The 21,970-nt window shown below is 44.2% G+C and overlaps 1 protein-coding gene across 1 annotated transcript in view; it reads right to left on the minus strand.

The window, feature by feature from the left end:
* adgrd2 (adhesion G protein-coupled receptor D2) overlaps window positions 1-21,970 on the minus strand; it is a 240,705-nt gene that overhangs the window by 176,681 nt on the left and 42,054 nt on the right. The window contains exons 2-6 of the mRNA XM_059943735.1: window positions 20,765-20,883; window positions 16,356-16,601; window positions 10,636-11,265; window positions 2,923-3,030; window positions 2,754-2,836 (exon numbers count right to left, since the gene is read on the minus strand). Of these exons, the coding sequence (XP_059799718.1) occupies window positions 2,754-2,836; window positions 2,923-3,030; window positions 10,636-11,265; window positions 16,356-16,601; window positions 20,765-20,883 (1,186 nt within the window). The remainder of the gene's footprint in view (window positions 1-2,753; window positions 2,837-2,922; window positions 3,031-10,635; window positions 11,266-16,355; window positions 16,602-20,764; window positions 20,884-21,970) is intronic.

The raw sequence follows: 21,970 nt of genomic DNA on the forward strand, positions 1-21,970 counted from the left end.
CCCGTCCAGCCCAACGAGCCACACCGCCCAGCAACCCACCAATTTAACCCCAGCCTAATCACAGGGTTTCGGGCAGGAGGGGCTCATTAGTCCTGGTCGACTGCCCACCTAGGAGAAGGAAAACTCTGATTTTAAAACCTTTGCTGCCTTGCGGCCACGCCCAATCATGGGAAAGGCTATGGGGGTAAACCCTGAGAAGAAGTCCGGAGCCGGAGTCCCGTAGGCGGTCAGTAGGGAGGTCTTCATCAATCTACTGTCTGACAACTCCTGCAGCCAAAGAGGCCACCACGTGTAACCATCTTCATGCCAGTGGGTCCTGACCTCCGAGGCCGAGAGAGTGGGACTGTCTCCATGCTGAGGCTTTTTCACTATAATATCTTTCACGCACAGGTCCTTGTGTTGTGCATCTTCGTCTTAAGACGTTGACTACGCAACACATTCGTCTTCCTCGGACTTCGAGAGACTACTACTATACTAATCACAGGGTAATTCACAATAACCATTAAAATACTAACAGGTACATCTTTGGATTTGGGAGGAAACCAGAGCATTGGGAAAAAACCTACGCATTCATAGAGAGGACATATACACTCCTTACAGACGGTGCCAAAATTGACTCCAGAACACCCCAAGCCAAAATAGCGTCCTGCTAACTGCTACGTTATCGTGGTGACATGCATTGATCTATTGTAAAGATACAGATTAGCTTCATTTGTCACAGGTACGTTGATACATATGTGCGAAATGCGCCAGTTGTGCTGGCACCCCGCAAGCGTCGCCATGCTTCTGGCACCAACATACCATGCCCACAACTCACTCACCCTAAAGCTTACGTGTTTGGAATGTGGGAGGAAACCGGAGCACCTTGAGGAAATCCGTGCAGTCACAGGGAGAGCATACAAACACCTTATACAGAAAAATACATATTTATAACCATTGGTACAATTTCTCATCTAACAAAGTTATTTACACAGTTTGTTTTCTTTTGCACTTTGGTTATTTGTCAGTCTTTGTTTATGCAGATTTTCATAATTTTTATTGTATTGCTTTATTTTTCCATAAATGCCTGCAAGAAAATGAGCATGAAGTGGATTCCGGTTAAAGGGGATCAGTAAATTTTGGCCCTGTCAAGTGGCTTCCCAATTAGCCAAACTTTCATCAAAATAGTTTAAAAGGTATAAAAGAGACAAACTGTCATTTAACTGAGCAACAAATTATGTTTTTAAATGAAATACGGAACAAATCAGAACATTTCCAATGCTACTACAGTACTATAAAACTGTGTATTGGTTCCTAATAGTTATCGACAGAGGAATTCATCCGGTGTACACTGTGGTGTTCTCTTGATTGACTAAATTAACAAATCAGTACAGACACCTTGTGCAGATAATGAGCTGCCATCATTGCCTTCCTGCATAAAGCAGTGTCAAAAATCATAGCTTTTTTAATTTAGAGTCAGTCAAACCAAATGAATAACATAACCAAAGAATATGCAGCTGACATTAAGCAGGATGTAGTTTCTAATAGTCACATAAGTTCACATGACCAATGCATCCTCCATATCTTTATTTTCATTGCAATTTGCAAGATGATTGTCAATATCTTCAAATTCTTCACAGTTCCTAGCTTGTTGAAGTAGTGAAATTGTTTCATTTTTGCTCCTGGCTATTTCTGGCATCTCCAAGCCTGAATGCTTGAAACTGCAGTGACCAAAATAGTTCTGAATTGTCTTACTACTTATTTATCGTCAACTATCAGCGACAAAATCACTGCTTTTTGAACTCAAACACGTGTAACTGATGCTACTTAAAAACTGTTCACTCTGATCACGGTGTGGCGTCTGACAGCCACACAAGTACATGCAACTGACAGTGGTTAGAAACTGTTAGGCAACAGCCTCCTGTCCCAATTAAGTGGCATAGTGTCCCAAATAAACAAAGGGAATCCTGGGTATTTTCTTGATTAGTTTTTGTTCTTTAAGAGTTAGCCCAAATAAGTGACTGGCCTAATTAACCAGAATCCACTGTACCTATACGTATACCGTGTGTGTGTGTGTGTGAGAGAGAGAGAGAGTGTGTGGGCATGAGTGTGCGTGTGTGTGTGTGTGTGTGTGTGAGTGTGGGTGTGTGTGTGGGTGTGTGAGAGTGTGTGTGGGTGTGAGTGTGAGAGTGAGTGTGTGTGTTTGTGTGCGAGAGTGAGTGTGTGTGTGTGAGAGTGTGTGGGCGTGAGTGTGTGTGTGTGTGTGTGAGAGAGTTTGAGTGTGTATGTGTGTGTGTGTGTGTGAGTGTGTGAGTGAGTGTGGGGGTGAGTGTGTGAGCATGAGTGTGTGTGTGTCAGAGCGTGTGAGTGTGTGTGTGTGTGTGTCAGAGCATGTGAGTGTGTGAGTGTGGATGTGTGTGTGAGCATGAGTGTGTGTGAGAGAGTGTGAGTGTGTGTGTAAGTGTGAGTGTGAGCAAGTCTATTGTGTGTGTACACAACAGCTGTTTGTCAGTCTGTTTATGTATAGTTTTTCATAAATGTTATTATATTTCTTTATGTTTCTGTAAATGCCTGCAAGGAAAGAAATCTCAGGTTAGTATATGGTGATCTGTATGTACGATACTTTGATAATCAATTTACATTGACTTTTGACTTTGACTTCAAAATAGTGTTACACAACTACTACTCTACTGCTCCACCACAATATATCTTGGGATAAGAAAAACTGCTTAAATATCTGACAAACTTGGCCATAAAAATGAAAAAGAACTTACGGTGACATTGAAAAAGTTATTCAATTTAGTCTTGAATAAGCTTGTTGGCTCTGACTCAAACTTCTTCAATTTCCGATATATATCTATAATGAAAGAGATTCTCGATTGGACAATGGTTTGTACAGATCTAACGGCTGTGAGATTTTTAAATGTATTTCATTGAACCGACCTTTGTTGAACTGACAGAGGAAAGGGAGAGGAATCTCACAGTCGTGCTTTCTTCCAGCTCCAGAGACAGCATCAAAGCTCTGACATTCTGCTGGGCTAGCACTGGTGACTGCAATAAAACAACACAATTGTCAGCAAATGACACCGATATGATGACAATCTTTCTGTTAATCTGATGTGAGTTTAAGTGCAACGCTGTAATTTTGTTGCCCATTGATTAAGCAGGTGGATCAGAATCAGGTTTATTATCACCGACCTGCAGTAGGTTATGAAATATGTTGTTTTGTGGCAGAAGTACATGCAATACACAAAAAACACCATAAAGTAGTGCAGATAATTATTTGCACTATAGTAAATAAAACAGGGCAAAATCATAAGGTAGTATTCATGGGATCATGGACTATTCAGAAGTCTGATGGTGGAAGGAAAGAAGCTACATAGAAACATAGAAAAACTACAGCACAATACAGGCCCTTTGGCCCACAATGCTGGGCCAAACATGTACTTTCTTTAGAAATTACCTAGTCCTCTATTTTTCTTTTTTTTTTGTAATTTTTTTTTATTGAAGTTCATCATCAAACAAACATTTCCATAAGATGTATTTCAGACATTGTGCATATATATCATATAATCATATGTATCACAAATCTCCACAAAGTATTTATCTGAGGTACACACTTATAGAAAAGAGTGGAAAGAAAAAACAAGCAAAAGGAAAGAACTATGTACAAGTAGGGAGTGATCTTTTTTTTACAACAGATTCATTGATTTGTGAGAATAATATCAGGCCTATGAGACACTATGTAGTTAAACCATTTTTCCCAGCATGAATCAAATTGTTCCAAATTGGATAAAATTCTCTTACGTTTGATTGGATTTAATAGCCCATTGACATTAAAAGAAATGAATTTTACCTTGTCCTCAGTCATCTGTATTTATCTGTCAATGTACCATTGAAATTAGAATAAAACTTAATCGATCTACTCCCTGAATAAATAAGAACCAAGAAACGCAAATAATAATAAAAATGGCAACAAACGTGTGCTTCCAAGGCTGAGGTCTCTAGTAGATGACCCTCCGCTGAGCTAGAGGAAATGTCTAGCTGTGGAGATAGCCCCTCCTACTTGTGAGTTGAGGGCCCCCATTGCAGTATTCATAAAAGTCAGTGAACAAATCCACTACACAGAAAAGATTTCCTTGTGTACTCCTCCTATATATATGCACACACTCACAAGTATATATATATATATTACATACTATATATATATTCTCATTTTGGTGGGGAAAAAGGAGTAAGTGACCGAATAAAGAATAACAACTAAGTAATATAAAATTCACATTATAGTAAGTATTTCTTGAGATAGGTATATCACCGTGTACTTTTGCTTCCGTTTAGCTTCTCAACATTTTTTCAACAAGTTAACCAAACCTTATGGCTCTTCTGAAGGGGGTGAGGACTGTCTTTAGGAAACTCCCAGTCTCTTTCTGATATATTTCTCTCAGCTTCCTCCCGTCTCCTGCCTTCTCGTTTTTTGCACTATTTCCCAAGCGGAGAGGGATAATTCCTCAGTCAGGCTTTCTCTAGTTTTGGTCACCCTGACGGCAACCCTCTTCCACTGTCTGGTACAACCGCGTCCCGTTGTCATAAAACACTCGAAGTTTAGCAGGGTACGGAGTTTGAAATCTAATCTTGTTTTGCTTTAGTACTCGCTTTACTTCAGAGTACTCTTTGCGTTTCTGGAGGACCATGGGGGGGTAATCTTGGTCGAAATATATTAATTTATCTCAAAAAACACTCTCTTCTTACCCCAGCTCCCTCGTAGAATCTCCGCTTTGGTGCTGTACCGAAGGAATTTTATTATTATTGAGCGTGGCTTTCTATCCTGGGTCGGTTTTGGGACTAACACACGGTGGGCTCCTTCGACTTCCAGCTCCATAGCCGGGGGAAGTTCCAGCGCGTCCCGCAGTAACTTTCCAACAAACTCTGTCAGAGATGAGCCCTCCGCTCCTTCGGGAACGTTGTAGATTCTGATATTTTTCCGCCGTGATCTTCCCTCCAGGTCAAGCAATTTACCTTCTTGGTGATGTATTATTTTTATTGTCTTGCTCAGTATCCGTTCCACGTTTTGTACGCGATCTTCCACCTTCTCAATTCGAGTCTTTGCCACCACTGTCACCAGAACCCCAGCCCTCTATTTTTCTAAGCTCCATGTACCCGTCCATGAGTCTCTTAAAAGGCCCTATCGTATCTGCCTCCACCACCATCGCTGGCAGCCCGTTCCACGCACCCATTACTCTCTGCATAAATAAAACTCACCCCTGACATCTCCTCTGTACCTACTCCCCAGCACCTTAAAACTGTGCCCTCTCGTGTTAGCCATTCCAGCTGTTCCTAAAACACAGAGTGCCGGTCTTGAGGCTCCTGTACCTTCTCCCTGATGGTAGTAATGAGATGAGGGCAGGTCCTGCGTAGTGAGGGTCCTTCAAGATGGAAGCTGCTTTCTTGAGGCATTCACTTTTGAAGATGTCCTCGATGGTTGGGAGGCTAGTGCACATGATGGGGCTGGCTGAGTTTATAACCCTCTGCAGCCTTTTCTGATCTTGACCAGTGGCCCCTCCAAACTAGATGGTGATGCAACCCACCAGAATGCTGTCCATGGTGCACCTGTAGAAACGTTTCGGTTAAGTGTCAACCAGATTACTGGTTCTTGAGATCACGTAGGCCAGACAGGATGAGGACAGTAGATGTCCTCCTCTGTGGGACCCATGTGAATCAGATAAATTCCGACAGTAATACAGTTACTTACACTAATCTTAATTCCAGATTTGTCTAATTAAATTTCTGTGTTGTCATTTCTCTGAATCACAGGCCCCAGGCTTTGGACTCTCAATAACCTAGCTGGCAAGAAGAATGAATCAGCATATAGGAGGGAGATTGAAAATCTCGCTGAGTGGTGTCATAACAACCTCTTACCAACTATCAGTAAGAGCAAGGAGCTGATTACAGAGGTGGAGAGGGTCTGCAACTTTAGATACTCAGGTGTTATTATTTTGGAGAATCTGTCCTGGGCCTAGCACAAGGGCAATGATGAAGAAAGCACGGCCATGCCTCTACTCCCTTAGGAGCTTGTGGAGATCTGACATGACATCTAAAACTTTGACAAACTTCTATAGCTGTGTAGTGGAGAGTATATTGGCTGGCTGCATCACAGCCTGGTATGGAAACACCAACACCTTTTAATGGAAAATCCAAAAAAAAAGTGGTTATGGCACAGTACTCACAGGTAAAGCCCTTTCCACCATTGAACACATATACATGAAACACTGTCACAGGCATCCATTATCAGGGACCCCTACCACCCAGGCCATGCTCAGTTCTCACTGCTGCCATCAGGAAGAAGGTACAGGGGCCTCAGGTCTCACACCTCCAGGTTCAGGAGCAGTTATCACCTCGCAATCATCATGTTCTTGAACAAAGGAAACAACTCCATTCAACTTCACTTGGCCCATCTGATGCACCATCAATAACTCACTCTGAGATGTAAGGCAAGATATTGGCTTTTATTGACTGGAAGAAGGAACAAGCAGTGAATGACCACCATACTACATCCTGGAGACTGAGAGGCCGGGCTCAGACCTCGATCGTATTTATACCGGGGTCTGTGGGAGGAGCCCCAGGAGCAGTCAGCAGGGGGAGTGTCCAGACAGGTATATGTAGTTCACCACACCATCATTGAAAGGTTCCCACAACCAATGGACTCACATTCAAGGAACCTTCATCGCATGTTCTTGATATTTATTGTTTATGGTTCAAGTGGTTCAAATGATTTAATTTAACATCAGGGAATCTATACTTTATACAACCACAAATTCTGACTCTTCACAGACATCCACAGAACAAGAAACCCCGTAGAATGGTTGATAGAAACATTAGAACCCCAAAGCCCCTTCTCCCTCCCCCACTTGTGCCAGCAGAAGCACCAACAACCCCCACCTTGCGAGTAATAGCAAAAGCCCCCCCAAAGAGACCTTGATTTAGAGTCCATCAAAAACTGCAGTCCATACCCCAGCACGTTGGTGTCTCAGAAAGGCTCTCTCCCCCTGCCCCCACTAAGGGGAGAGAGAGGCCCCCCTGCAACAACAAAAGTGGGGACCAGCAACTCACTGTTCCAGTTTACAATCTTTCTTGTCACTTTTCTGAGCCTCCCCCCCCCCCCACCCCAACTTAAGGACCACCAGGCTCTCACTCTCCATCAGAATGAGAGAGAGAGAGGGAGTTTGCTCGAATACAGAGGCCTTCTCAAACAACAGCGCACACCACCTGCTGTCTCGATGTTTCAGTCTCCAGTGCCAGCGGCTTTTGGAGACCCAGGCAACTTTTCCAGTTCGTCCCTGAAACCACTTACTCTTCGCGTCATCCTTATTTACTTATTATTAACATTATTTTTTTCTATTTGTACTGTTTGTTGTCTTCTGCAGTCTGGTTGAAGACCCCAGTTGGCAGTCTTTCATTGATTCTGTTATGATTATTAATCTATAGATTTATTAAATATGCCCTTAAGAAAACGAATCTCAGAGTTGTATATAGTGACATATACTGTATGTGCTTGGATAATAAATTTACTTTGAGCTTTGAAATTAATGTGATATATTGGAAGATTAATTCAATTTAGTTGGGAATAAGTTTCTTGAATCTGATCACTTTTGCTCTGGACCCCTTTGTACCCCGATGTAAAAGTCTGCAGTTGTGATCAGTGTAACCCTGAGGAGATCGCTGAATGAGGCTGTATTGGAGGAAATTTGATCACCACCTCTACAGCAGACATGGGTAGTAAAGACAGGAATCCAATTCCTGTAGCCAGGCCCTGCATATTGTTCCCTGGGGTCCTCTGCTATACAACCCCTTTGAACAAAACCAGAGAGTCAATGAGACATTCCAGTTTTTAAATCTAGACTGTTAAAACAAAATCTGAAGTTGTCTCTGCTTCTGAATGAAATGTAGCGTAGTTTTGTATGTGGTGTATCATATGACCAGAAGACATAGGAGCAAAATTAGGCTATTTGGCCCATCGAGTCTGCTCTGCCATTCCATCATGTCGAATTTACTATCCCTCTCAACTCTATTTTCCTGCCTTCTCCCTGTAACCTTTGACATGCCAAACCATTTTTACTGTGAACATTCTCTCTGTCAGTAAAATCTAATCCTATGCATGTGGACTCTAAATCCCCTGGATCATTATTTCAGAATTCATGGGTTGTAATATTGTATCTTTCATTTTTACAACTTGCTTGTAATATTTCAGTTTCTAACTTTAGTCATGTGTGTCTCAATCTTTATTTTACTGTACTGCAAGATGTTTACAAAGTTTAGTACAAAAAAGTAAAATAAATTTATTATCAAACTACATATATAAGTCACCATCTGTAACCCTGAGATTTTCCTGCGGGTATACAGCAAATCTATAAAATAGCAACTATTTAGGAGACCTAGGCCTCATATGGAGCCAGTGATCATTAATGGAGAATGTGTGGAGCAGGTTAAGACCTACAAGTATCTGGGAGTGCAGTTAGACGAGAAGCTAGACTGGACTGCCAACACAGATGCCCTGTGCAGGAAAGCACAGAGTCGACTGTACTTCCTCAGAAGGCTGGCTTCTTTCAATGTTTGTAGTGAGATGCTGAAGATGTTCTATCGGTCAGTTGTGGAGAGCGCCCTCTTCTTTGTGGTGGCGTGCTGGGGAGGCAGCATTAAGAAGAGGGATGCCTCACGTCTTAATAAGCTGGTGAGGAAGGCGGGCTCTGTCATGGGCACAGAACTGGAGAGTATGACATCGGTGGCAGAGCGGAGGGCGCTGAGTAGGCTACGGTCAATCATGGAAAACCCTGAACATCCTCTGCACAGCACCATCCAGAGACAGAGAAGCAGCTTCAGCGGCAGGTTGCTGTCAATGCAATGCTCCTCAGACAGGATGAAGAGAACATTACTCCCCAACGCCATTTGGCTCTACAATTCAACCACCAGGGGCAAGACATGTTAAGTGCCGGGGTTAGGACTAAGCTTAAGTTACCACTCAATGCACTTTAGTAAACTACTTAAGAACTTTTTAAAAGCTATTTATTAATGCTTTTTGGGAGGGTGATTTTAGATACATATCATATTTATGCTGAGTTAAATACTGTATGTAATTAGTTTTGCTATAATAAGTGTATGGGACACTGGAAAAATGTTGAATTTCCCCTTGGGGATGAATAAAGTATCTATCTATCTATCTATAACAGGATCAATGAAAGATCAACCAGAGTGCAGGAGACATCAAGCTGTGCAAATGCAAATATAAATAAATAGCAATAAATAATGAGAACATGAGATAATGAGATAAAGAATTCTTAAAGTAAGATCATTGGTTGTGGGAACATCTCAAGGGATGAGCAAGTGAGTGTAGCTAACCCCTTTTGTTCAGGAGCCTGATCGTTGAACTGTTCTTGAAGCTGGTGGTGTGAGTTCTGGGGCTCTTGTACCTTCTAACTGATGGTAGCAGTGAGAAGAGAGCATGGCCTGAGTGGTGGGTATCTCTGATGATGGATGCTGCTGATCAGGACTGCCGGATCTCGGCTTGAAATATGACTGTCTATTCCTTTCCACAGCTGCTGCCTGACCTGCTGAGTTCCTCCAGCATTTTGTGTGCGAAACCTGCAGAGAAATGAGCTGTCTGCATCAACGACCAACACAGTGCGAAGATGCGCTGAGGGTCACCGTGGTTCCGGAGCCAGCTTAGCATGCCCACAACTTACTAACTCTACCCGGTACACCTTTGGACTGTGGGAGGAAACCGGAGCACCCAGAGGAAACCCGTGCGTCCACAGGGAGAAGGAAGTGAAGCCCAGTCACTGGCACGGTGAGGTGTTGTGCTGACTGCCGGGGTACTACGCTGACCTGAGTGTAACTGCAGGGAAACAGCGGTCAGGGTCAATCAGCTGGGACATCTGTGAACTTTCGCCCTGGCCTAGACTTACAGAGGGAAGGGCAGTTTTGGCTTTGCTTTCATCCACCTGGTGTGGCAACACTTCATTCTTACAGATTTTTTTTCAAAGTTCAGGGAACTGCTGGGCTGACCACTGGCTTAGGGAGGGTGAATACAAACTGTCTTTTCCCCAGAGTTGGGGAAATCAAACACCAGGGGGCATGGGTTTAAAGTAAGAGTCAGGTGGGGGGAAGATTTAACATGAAGTGGAAGGGCAACACAAAGAATGAGACGTGTGTGGAATGAGCTGCCAGAGAAGGAGGTTGAGGCTTTTAAATGACACTTACAGATTCAGATTTATTTATTACATGCATATTGAAATGTACAGTGAAAAGTGTCGTTTGTGTTAATAACCAACACAGTCGAGGGTGCGCTGGGGGGCCTGCAGCCTGCAAGAGTCACCACACATTTCAGCACCAACATAGCATGTCCACAATGATCAGGACAACAACACAGAACACAACAAACAAAAGCAAAACAAGACCCGTTCATCCTTCCCACTTGTCCCTAAACCCTAACCTGGCCCCAGACGTCCCCCAAGTTATCCCAATGGACTTCCGAAAACAATTAAAGGCGGCTAAGACTAAGCTATGGCCTCAATAGAGGTCACAGCTTGGCGTCATCTTGGCAACATTTTCTGCAATCGAACTTTCCCTCAAGACTACATTGGTAACATCGAGCCGCTCGCTTACCTGAACAACTCACTAGAGCTTTCTTTATTTCCACGGTGTGTTCAATCTCCAAGTCGGACAGGCTCCACTGGTAGATGAGGCGTTGGTGTGGGAGGGAACACCCACTGGCGGCTGCGATCTGACTCCTGTCCAGGACTCCTGACCAGATATTCAGGCCCGTGATGTTGCCACTGAAAGCCTCGCTTTGTTTGAAGGTACCTCCCAGTGAATCTTGATCCTGGCCAATAATAAACACCCCATTCCCAGCAAGAACTTGAGAGCTGTAGTATCTCTGTCCAGAGCTCACAATGTGCCCATCAGCATAGAAAGACCAAGCGCCTTCCTCTGTCCGCCACGTCACGCAAATGTGGTGCCACTGTCCGTCGTTCTTTAACACCGTCTGGTAAGGAGTGTGGTGCCCGTGTACTATCAGCGCCAGCTGGATGAATCCAGTGTCATTAATGCGGGCTCTCAGCTGAAATTCATTCATGAATGTCGGCACAGCGTAGGAGAACACGGTAGCAACGGTATTTGCCTGGTCATCGCACTGAATGTTTACACAGACTGTAATAGCTGACAGCAAGGGCAGCACGCCAAGAAGTTTGGCATATTTGGTATCCGTTTTGTTTGGGAACATCAACACCGAGACACCTGAGAGAAATATGCAAAACAAATCCCATTAGAATTTACACACTATCCATTGCAATGTACTCCCACGATTAGCGCAACACTGTCACAGCTCGGGTCAAAAGAACTCAGAGTTCATCAATTCCGACGTCATCTGTAAGGAGTTTGTACCTCCTCCCTGTGGAATGCATGGATTATCTCCGGTTTCCTCCCACACTACAAAGATGCAGCAGTTAGAAGGTCAATTAGCTGTTGCAAATGGCCCTGCGATTAGGCTAGGTTGAAATCAAGGGTTGCTGGGCAGCAAATTTTGAGGGGCCAAAAAGGCCTGTTCCCTGCTGTATCTCAAATAAACTTAAATAAAAAACTGAGTACAGGAGTTGGAATGTTACTTTGAAGTTGTTGGCGTTGCCTTCTTTGTTGTATTGAGTCTCAAACTTGAGAAAATCTGCAGATGCTGGAAAGCCGAGCAACACACGCAAACTGCTGGAGGAACCCAGCAGGCCAGGCAGCATCTAGGAAGAGTTTTGGTCTGAAATGTCGACTGTACTCCTTTCCATAGGTGCTGCCTGGCCTGCTGGGCTCCCCCAGCATTTTTTGTGTGTTGCTCGGAGAATTGTGTGCAGTTCTAGTCACCTACCGAGAGGAAAGATATCTATAAGCTTGAAAGAGAACAGAGAAAATTTACAAGGATACATTGTAGAGTAATGACATTTTCACAAATATAGTTGACTTGACTTACACTAAAGTGTAAAATCGTCCCTGCATCTATTATTTTATCTGGGTGATGCATGGATTTAAAACTGTAGTGTTTCTCTTATGTTGCTGTGCTTGCAAAATTTTGTAAATCAGTCTGCCTACCATTAAATCAAGTGATTTGCAACACACTAACAGAATAAAAAATAACTACTTAGAGACTTTCATTGCAACTAAAACTTGCTATTCTATTATTTTCATGCAATGGTTCTTTTATTTAAATTAACCATATTTATTTTGACACATTGGCCCTTCGGAGAGCAAACATAACTGTAACTTCTGGGTACCCAAGTTGGGATGTTATGTTGAAGATGTATAGGACTTTAGTGAGGCCTAACTTGGAGAATTGTGTGCAGTTCTGGTCACCTACATACAGAAAAAAATATCAATAAGATTGAAAGAGTGCAGAAAAAAAATTATAATGATGTTGCTGGGACTGAGTTACAGGGAAAGGTTGAATAGGTTAAGACTTTATTCACTGGAGCGTAGCAGAATGATGGAACGTTTGATATGGGGTATACAAGATTATGAGGGGTATAGATAGGGTAAGTGCAAGCAGGCTTTTTTCCGCTGAGGTTGGGTGGGACTGGGGTTCATGGGTTAAGGGTGAAAGGTGAAATGTTTAAGGGGAACCTGAGGGGGAACTTCTTCACTCAGAGAGCGGTGACAGTGTGGAACGAGCAGTCAGCAAAAGCGATGGATGTGGGTTCAATTTCAAGGTTCAAGAGAAATTTAGATAGATAGTTAAGCAGGGACTGGATGGGTTGAAGAGGGTGGTTCTGTGCTGTAGTGCTGTAAGACTCAATGACAATAAATGGCAGATTTTGCCTCCTCAGAACTGTCATCACAGAGGGCTTACAAGTAAGATATTAAACAACCTTTTGCTGAGAATGTGTTTTTTTGCAAGTTGGGTGTTGGAGCCACTGCTTTTCACATTATACGTAAATAATCTGGATGATGGAATTGATGACTTTGTGGTCAAGTTGGTGAACGATACAAAGGCAGGTGGAGGGGCAGGTAGAGTTGAGGAAACAGGGAGGCTGCAGAAGGACTTGAACAGATTGGATGATGGCCAAGGAAGTAGTAGATGGAATATAATGCTGGGAAGTGTGTGGTCATGCACTTCGGTAGGAGGAATAAAGGTGTAGACTATTTTCTAAATGGGGAGTAACTTCAGAAATCAGAGGTGCAAGGGGTCTTAGGAGATCTCGTGTAGGACTTCCTGAAGGTTAACTTGCAAGTTAAGTTGGTGGTGAGGAAGACAAATGCAATGTTAGTATTAATTTTCAGAGGACTAGAATATAAAAACAAGGATGCAATGCTGAGGTTTTGTCAGACATCTCGAGTATTGTGAGCAGTTTTGGGCCCCATATCTAAGAAAGGATGTGCTGGTGTTGGAGAGGGTCCAGAGGAGGGTCATGAGGATGATCCCAGGAATGAAAAGGTTAAAGTAGGAGGAGTTCTGGGCCTGTGCTGGCTGGAATTTAGAACAATAATAAGGGTTCCTGTAGAAACCTACTGAATATCGAAAGGTCAGGATACAGTGAATGCGGAAAGGTGTTTCAAATAGTGGAGGAGTCTAGGACCAGAGGGCACAGCCTCAGAATAGAGGGACATCCCTTTAGAACTGAGATGAGGAGGAATTTCTTTAGCCAGTGGGTGGTGAATCTGTAGAATTCATTGCCATAGAGGGCCCTAGAGACCAAGTCATTCGAGGTGATTAAATCAGAGGTCGATAGGTCCTTGATTAGTAAGAGTGTCAAAGATTATGGGGAGAAGGCAGGAGAATGGGGTTGAGAGGGAAAACAAATCAGCCATAATGGAACGGGTATAGAATGGAGATAAAGTCCATAAGATCATAAGACATAGGAGCAGAATTATGCCATTTGGCCCATCGAGTCTGCTTCAACATTCAACCATAGCTGATCCTTTTCTCCCCTCCTCAGCCTCACTTCCCTGTCTTCTCCCCATAACCTTTGATACCATGTCCAATCAAGGACCTATCAAGCTCTGCCTTTAATACACCAAACGACCTGGCCTCCACAGCTGCCTGTGGTAATAAATTCCACAAATTCACCACCCTCTGGCTAAAGAAATTCCTCTGTATCTCTGTTTTAAATGGACACCCCTCTGTCCTGAAACTGTGCCCTCTTGTCCTAGACTCACCCACCACGGGAAACATCCTTTCCACATCTACTCTGTCTAGACCTTTAAAAATTCGAAAGGTTTCAATGAGATCCCCCCTCATCCTTCTGAATTCCAGTGAGTACAGACCCAGAGCTATCAAACATTCCTCGCATGATAACCCTTTCATTCCCGGAATCACCCTTGTGAGCCTCCTCTGAACCCTCTCCAATGTCAGCACATCTTTTCCTAGAGGAGGAGCCTAAAATTGTTCACAATACTCAGTTCCTTATAGAGCCTCAGCATCACATCCCTACTCTTATATTCTAGACATCTTGAAATGAATGCTGCCATTGCATTTGCTTCCTCACCACCGACTCAACCTGCAAGTTAACCTTTAGGGTGTTCAGCACAAGGACTCCCAAGTCCTCTTGCGTCTCAGATTTTTTGGATTTTCTCCCCACTTAGAAAATAGTCCGCACATTTACTTCTACTACCAAAGCGCATGATCACGCATTTTCCAACATTGCATTTCATTTGCAACTTTCTTGCCCATTCTCCTAATCTGTCTAAGTCCTTCCGCAGTCTCCCTGTTTCCTCAACACTACCTGCCCCACCACTAATCTTCATATCTTCTGCAAACTTGGTAACAAAGCCCATCTATTCTATCATCTAAATCATTGATATACAGCATAAAAAGAAGCATTCCCAACACTGACCCCTGCGGAACACCACTAGTCACTGGCAGCCAACTAGAAAAGGATTCTTTCACTCTCACTCACTGCTTCCTACCAATCAGCCAATGCCCTAACCATTGCAATAACTTCCCTGTAACACCATTGGCTCTTAACTTGGTCAGCAGCCTCATGTGTGGTACTTTGTCAAAGGCCTTCTGAAAGTCCAAATATATAATATCCACTGCATCCTCTTTATCTATCCTACTTATAGACTCCTCAAAGAATCCAACAGGTTCATCAGGCAGGATTTTCCCTTAAGGAAACAATGCTGATCTTGTCCTATCTTGTCCTGTGTCACCAATTACTCCATCACCTCATCCTTAACAATTGACTCGAACATCTTCCCAACCACTGAGGTCAGGCTAACTGGTCTATAATTTCTTTTTTGCTCTCTTCCTCCTTTCTAAAAGAGTGGGTTGATACTTTAATTTTCCAGTCCTCTGGCACTATGCCAGAGTTCAACGATTTTTTTTGAAAGATGATTACTAATGCCTCCACTATCTCTACCACTACATCTTTCAGAACCCTCGGGTGCAGTTCATCTGGTCTGGGTGACTGATGTACCTTTAGGTCTTTCAGCTCTTTGAGCACCTTCTCCTTTGTAATAGTAACTGCACTCACTTCTCTTCCCTCACACCCTTCAACATCTGTCACACTGCTGGTGTCTTCCACAGTGAAGACTGATGCAAAATATTTAGTTCATCTGCCATCTCCTTGTCCCCTGTTATTATTTCCCTGTCCTTGTTTTCTAGCGGCCCTATATCCCCTTTCATCTCTTTTACTATCCTTTTTACTTTTACTATCCACTTTGATATTGTTTGTTAGCTTGCTTTCATATTTCATCTTGTGCCTCCTAATGACTCTTCTAGTTGCTCTCTGTAGGTTTTTAAAAGCTTTCCAATCTTTTGTCTTCCCAACTAAATTTTGCTTCAGAAATGTCTCTACCAAAGGAGGAGTGAGGTGCTCCCTCCCTCCACTAGCCTGCAGGTCACTCTTGGGAAAGTGTATCACCTGATCAGGGTCACGTGAAGCCGTGGGAGCAGGTTTGTATGAGCAGCTGGTGCACATCACAAGTCCTGGTTATGCGACCACTGACGCCAGGCAGACAATCTCTGCGGTATTGATCATGGCTGGGGTCACCCATCTTGTAAAGACTCAGCCCAGAAAAAAGCACTGGCAAACCAATCCTGCGGAAAAATTTGCCAAGATCAGTCACGGCCGTGGAAAGACCACAAACGTCCACGTCGTATGTCATGGCACATGATGATGATGATGATGATGATGGAATGGCAGAGCAGACTGGATGGGCTGAGTGGCCTAATTCTGCTCCTGTGTCTTATGGTCTGATGGACCCCATAAAAAAACAGGCAAATAGAGAAATTCAGACATTGGGAACACACTTTAAAAAGTAAAAACAATAATGTTAATGGTAATATCCATTTATCAGAACTAATATTGATATTTTATTTTAAGCTGATAGAAATCTCTTCTACTTACTGTGAGCTTTGATGCTTTTCTTCTTTTCCAACACCTCATTCAGTTCTCTGTTCAACCATATTGGCTGCTTAACACTTCGGGAAGCTAACCATTCCAAAATAACACTCTTTCCTTCTGCATCACTGACGTCAGGCAGACGGCCAAAGCGCAGCTCACAATATTTGGATGCCTGCTGCCATGTTAAGGGTGTCGTTATGTATTCATAACTGTGGTATGATGAATCAAAATCCAATGAATTACCAGAAGCTGTGAAATCGGAAAGAAAATACAATTATCAGCCAAGCGTTTGCATTCCCAGTTTCTTATCACAGTCTGAATTTAATTGGCGTTCACATATTATTCACACAGAACGTCTCTGAGGATGTATGGTGGGCCAGCGTATCGGTGCAGTTACAAAGGAGGCACGGCAGTGGCTACATTTCAATACGAGTTTAAAGAAACTTGGTATGTCACCAGGCACTCGCGAATTTCCACAGATATACCGTGGGGAGCATTCTAACTGGCTGCATCACCGTCTGGTATGGGGGTGGGGGAGAGCTGGCTAACTGCACAAGATCAAAAGAAGCTGCGGAAAGTTACGAACTCTGCCAGCTCCATCACAGGCACTAGCCTCCCTAGCGTGCAGGAGTGATGCCTCAAAAGGTTTCATCTATCATTAAGGACCCCCATCACCCAGGGCGTGCCCTCTTCTCATTACTACTATCAAGAGGAAGTACAGAAGCCCGAAGGCCACACACTCAATGATTCAGGAGTAGGTTCTTCCCTCTGCTGTCAGATTTCTGAATGGACATTGAACCCATGAACACTAGTTGTTCCTTTTCACACCTTATGGTGCATCAGGCAGCATTTTTGCTGTATCCGTAGCACTTGATTGCTTTTTAGAAGGCCAAGTTGCTAACTTGACTCTCAACCCAGCATGGATGGAAAGCGTGCAAGGAACCAACCGGTTTGAACTCGGGACCAGAAAGCGGGTGCTGACACCCCTGCGCCACTGGCTGGCAACATGAACACTACCTCACTACTCCCTTTCCCTGTTTGCACTACTTATTTCATCTAACCATGTAATACATACTTACTGTAATTCAAGCTTTCTCTCTATTATCATGTAATACACTGTACTACTGCTGCAAAGACAACACATTTCATGACAAGTGCTGGTGATATTAAGCCTGATTCTGAAAGCTGTTATCTACGGCAGGGGTCACCAACCTTTTTTGAACCGCAGACCGGTTTAATATTGACAATATTCTTGCGGACGGGGGGGGGGGGGGTGGTGTTAATCACAACCGGAATATAGCTGATAAGTTGACTATAAGTCACTTATAAGTCGCTAATACACTCAATTTTGTTTCTAAAAAGGTTTATCTAACAAATTTAATATTAAACACACAGCACATATTTTCCTTGCATGAATATAGTGATAAGTCAATTATAACTCACTTATCAGCCAATAGCATCATAACATTTTAAGTGACGTTTGGATATTAAACACACAGCGCATATTTTCCTCATATGAACATATACAATCATTGCAACAAACTAGCGAGAGGACAAGGTCCCCGTACTGGGGCTGCGGCTGTCACAGTCTGGAGAGAGCAACCGACCGAGCGAGGAGTGTGACAGGATGCGCGCCCGCCCCCCTTGTAGGTAGGTAGGATCTATCAGCTGACAAAAGTTTGGAGCGAGGTAGCTGCTCTGCTACTTACGGACCCCTGAGCCTGAATGAGGTCGTCTGCGAGTGTTTTAGCACCGGGTTCCCCATGAACATTCGGTGTGGTGAGCAGGATCAGAGGCGGCGCCTGTCTGTCCGCGCAGGGCAGCCGCTAACCCGAGGCCAAACAGTGATCCCTGGCACGAGGGTATCACTGCGTTTAGGCGACTGATGACCTCATGTGCATTCAAGTTCAATGGTGGGCATGACAGGGAATGAGGAAAGGTGCAGCTGACTCCTATCGTTTCATATCGGCATATCATATCATTTCCTCGCGGCCCGGTGGTTGGGGACCACTGCTTAAATGGACTTTGAAGCCATGAACACTACCTCACTTGTTTTATTTCTGTCTTTGCACTATATTTAATCAATTCAATATACATATAAATACTTACTTTGATTTACTTAAATCAACTTATTAACTTTTTTCTATATTGTCAGGTACTGCATTGAACTGCTGCTGCTAAGTTAACAAATTTCTTGACACATGCCAGTGATAGTAAACCTGATTCTGAACCTAACAACCCTATCAACCTGTTTGGCAACTTTGAGCGATCAACGGACATGGACCCCAAGATTCCTCTATTCCTCACACTGCTATGAATCTATCACAAACAAGAGAAAATCTGTAGAGGTTGATCCGAGCAACACACACAAATGCTGGAGGAACTCAGCAGGCCAGGCAGCATCTGTGGAAAATTAAAATGGGTATTCCACTTCCTATTCCCATTCCGATATGTCCACCCATGGGCTCCTCCACTGTCGGGATAAGACCACAATTAGGTTGGAGGAACAACACCTTATATTCTGCCTGGGTAGCCTCCAACCTGATGGCATGAACATGGATTTCTCTAACTTCCAGTAATGCTTCCACCTCACCCCCTTCACCATTTCCCATCCCCTTGTCCCTCTCTCATGTTATCTCCTTGCCCACCTGTTTCCCCTTTCTTCTTTCTTCCATGCCCTTCTATCTCTTTTACCAATCAAACTCCCAGCTCTTTGCTTCATCCCTCCTCCTTATAGCCTGGCATTTCTCTGTCTCCTCCCCCCACCTTTCAAATCTGCTCCTCAGCTTTTTCTCTCCAGTCCTGCCGCTGGGTTTCGGCCCGAACGTTGACTGCGCTTTTTCCATGGATGCTGCTTGACCTGTTGAGTTCCTCCAGCAATTTGTGGGTACTGTTTAGAATTTTTTTATTCCTGTATTATGCTTAGAGGGTGACAGGGTGGAGATACATTTCTACCAAAGGAGGTTTTCCTTCCTTCCGCTAGCCTACAGGTCACCCTTGGGCAAGGTGTAGCCCCTGCCCCCAGATCAGGGTCACGTGAAGCTATGGGAGCAGGTGGCAGATGGCCATATGAGTAGCTGGTGCATCTCACAAGTCCTGGTTATGCGACATTGATGCCAGGCAGTCAATCTCTGAAGAGTATTGATGATGGCTGGGGTCACCCATCTTGTGAAGACACTGCCCAGAAGGCGGCAATGGAAAACCACTTGTGTAGAAACATTTGCCAAGAACAATCATGGCCGTGAGACCCTGATCGCCAAGATCACATGACACGGCTCTTGATGATGATGATGGTGATTATGCCAAAGTGCGTCCGCCTTCAGCACGTAAGTGTCATCACAAAGAAGGCAAGGCAGTGTCTCTGCTTTCTTAGAAGTTTGTCTCCAAAAACTTTGACAAACCTCTACAGTGGCGAGTATTTTACCTGATACCTCATGGCCTATTATGGAAACACCAATGACCAGGAATGGAGAAGCCAACATAATAGGATGGATACACCCCAGCCCATCGCAGGAAAATCCCTCCCCAACATTGAGCACTGACACAAGAAATCATCTATCATCATCAAGGACCCTTCCCATCTAGGCCACGCTCTCTTCTTGCTGCTGCCATCGGGAAGGAGGTACAGGAGGCTGAGGTCCCACACCACCCAGGTTCAGGAACAGTTATTACCCCTCAACCATCAGGCTCCTGAACCGGTGCAGATAATTTCACTCACCAACAGGTTCAGGAACGGTTATTACCTCTCAACCATCAGGTTCCTGAATCAGTGTGGATAACTTCACCCACCTCAACGCTAAACTGATCCCACAACCTAGGGACTCACTTTTAAATACTCTACAATTCATGTCCTCTGCATTATTTATTTATTTTTTATTTCATAAGATGCAAGAGCACATTTAGGCTATCTAGTCCATCGAGTCCGCTCCACCATTCCATCATGACTTTTTTATTGTCTTTCTCAACCCTATTCTCCCGCCTTCTCCCTGTAACCTTTGACTCCCATACTAATCAAGAACATGTCAACTTCCTCTTTAAATATACTCAATGACTTGTCCTCCAAGCTGTCTGTGGCAATGAATTCCACAGATTCACCACACTTGGGCCAAATAAACTCCTCTTCAACGCTGTTCTAAATGAACATCCATCTATTCTGAGGCTATACTCTGGTCCTCGACTTCCGCAACTATAAGGAATATCTTCTTTGCATCCACTCTGTTGAGGCCCTGCAATAGTCAGTCTGCTTCAATGAGATCGCCCCTCATTCTTCTAAAACAGTGGTCCCCAGCCAGTGGCCGCAAAGCATGTGCTACCGGGCCGCGAGGAAACGATATGATTTGGCGATATGAAACGATATGAGTCACCTCTCCTCATTCCCTGTCACGCCCACGCGAGGTCACCGGCCGCCTAACCGCAGTGACAGGGATCACTGGCCAGCTGGAAGCGCCGTTGGTAGCGGCCCGGAGCGCGGACAGGCGGGCGTCGCCTTTGAACCTGCTCACCACACCAAATGTCCACGGGGAACCCGGTGCTAAAACACTCGCAGACGCCCTCATTCAGGCTCAGGGGTCCGTAAGTAGCAGAGCAGCTACCTCGCTCCAAACTTTTGTCGGCCGATAGATCCTACGGTGGGTGGAGGGGGCATCCTGTCACTCTCCCAGCTCGGTCGGCCGCTCTCTCCGGACTGTGACCGCTGTGGCCCCGGCAGCGGGACCTCGGGCCCTGACCCTGTCCTCTCACCCCACCCCGACCAGCCGCACTGGCCAAGGCGTCTGGCAGCGGGCAGGCGGGAGGCTGGAGTTTTGAGGTAATGAAGCCCTCAAAACTACTTCGCACCTTGAGTCCAAGCACCCTGCACTTAAAGACAAACCTGTTGAGTTTTTTCAGTGGAAAAAAAGTGAGCAAGCAGAACAGAAGCAAGTGCTGAGAGCCACAAAAACTAAATTGTGGGATAGACTGGACATAAGGAACCTCCTTCGAGTATCAGTGTAAAAAAGGTTGGTGACCCCTGTTCTAAAATCCAGTGAGTACAGGCCCAGAGCCATTATATGTTAACCCTTCCATTCCTGGAATCATTCACGATAGCTTGTCTTCTTTTGCAGATAGATTGTCTGTTAACCTTTGTTTCTATGTAGTTTTTCACTGTATTTCTTTGTTCTACAGTGAATGCCCACAAGAAAATGAATCTCAAGGTAGTATACGGAGCCATAGGCATTCTTTGGTGATTAATTTACTTTGATCTGATTTACTCTGGATGTACCTTTCAAGCAACCCCACCATGGCAAACAAAAAGTACTGTGCTGTAACTTCAGCCTTTAAAAGATACAGGTTGTTTCTTGCATTATTTTATCATTTTATCTCACAAGATATGATGGCAGAATATAGTATTAATGGTAAGACTCTTGGCAGTGTGGAGGATCAGAGGGATCTTGGGGTCCAAGTCCATAGGACACTCAAAGCTGCTACGCAGGTTAACTCTGTGGTTAAGAAGGCGTACGGTGTATTGGCCTTCATCAACTGTGGAATTAGTTTAAGAGCTGAGAGGTAATGTTGCAGCTATATAGGACTCTGGTCAGACTCCACTTGGAGTACTGTGCTCAGTTCTGGTCACCTCACTA

The sequence above is a fragment of the Hypanus sabinus genome, chromosome 18 (genome assembly GCF_030144855.1).
Source record: "Hypanus sabinus isolate sHypSab1 chromosome 18, sHypSab1.hap1, whole genome shotgun sequence".
Classification (NCBI taxonomy): Eukaryota; Metazoa; Chordata; class Chondrichthyes; order Myliobatiformes; family Dasyatidae; genus Hypanus; species Hypanus sabinus.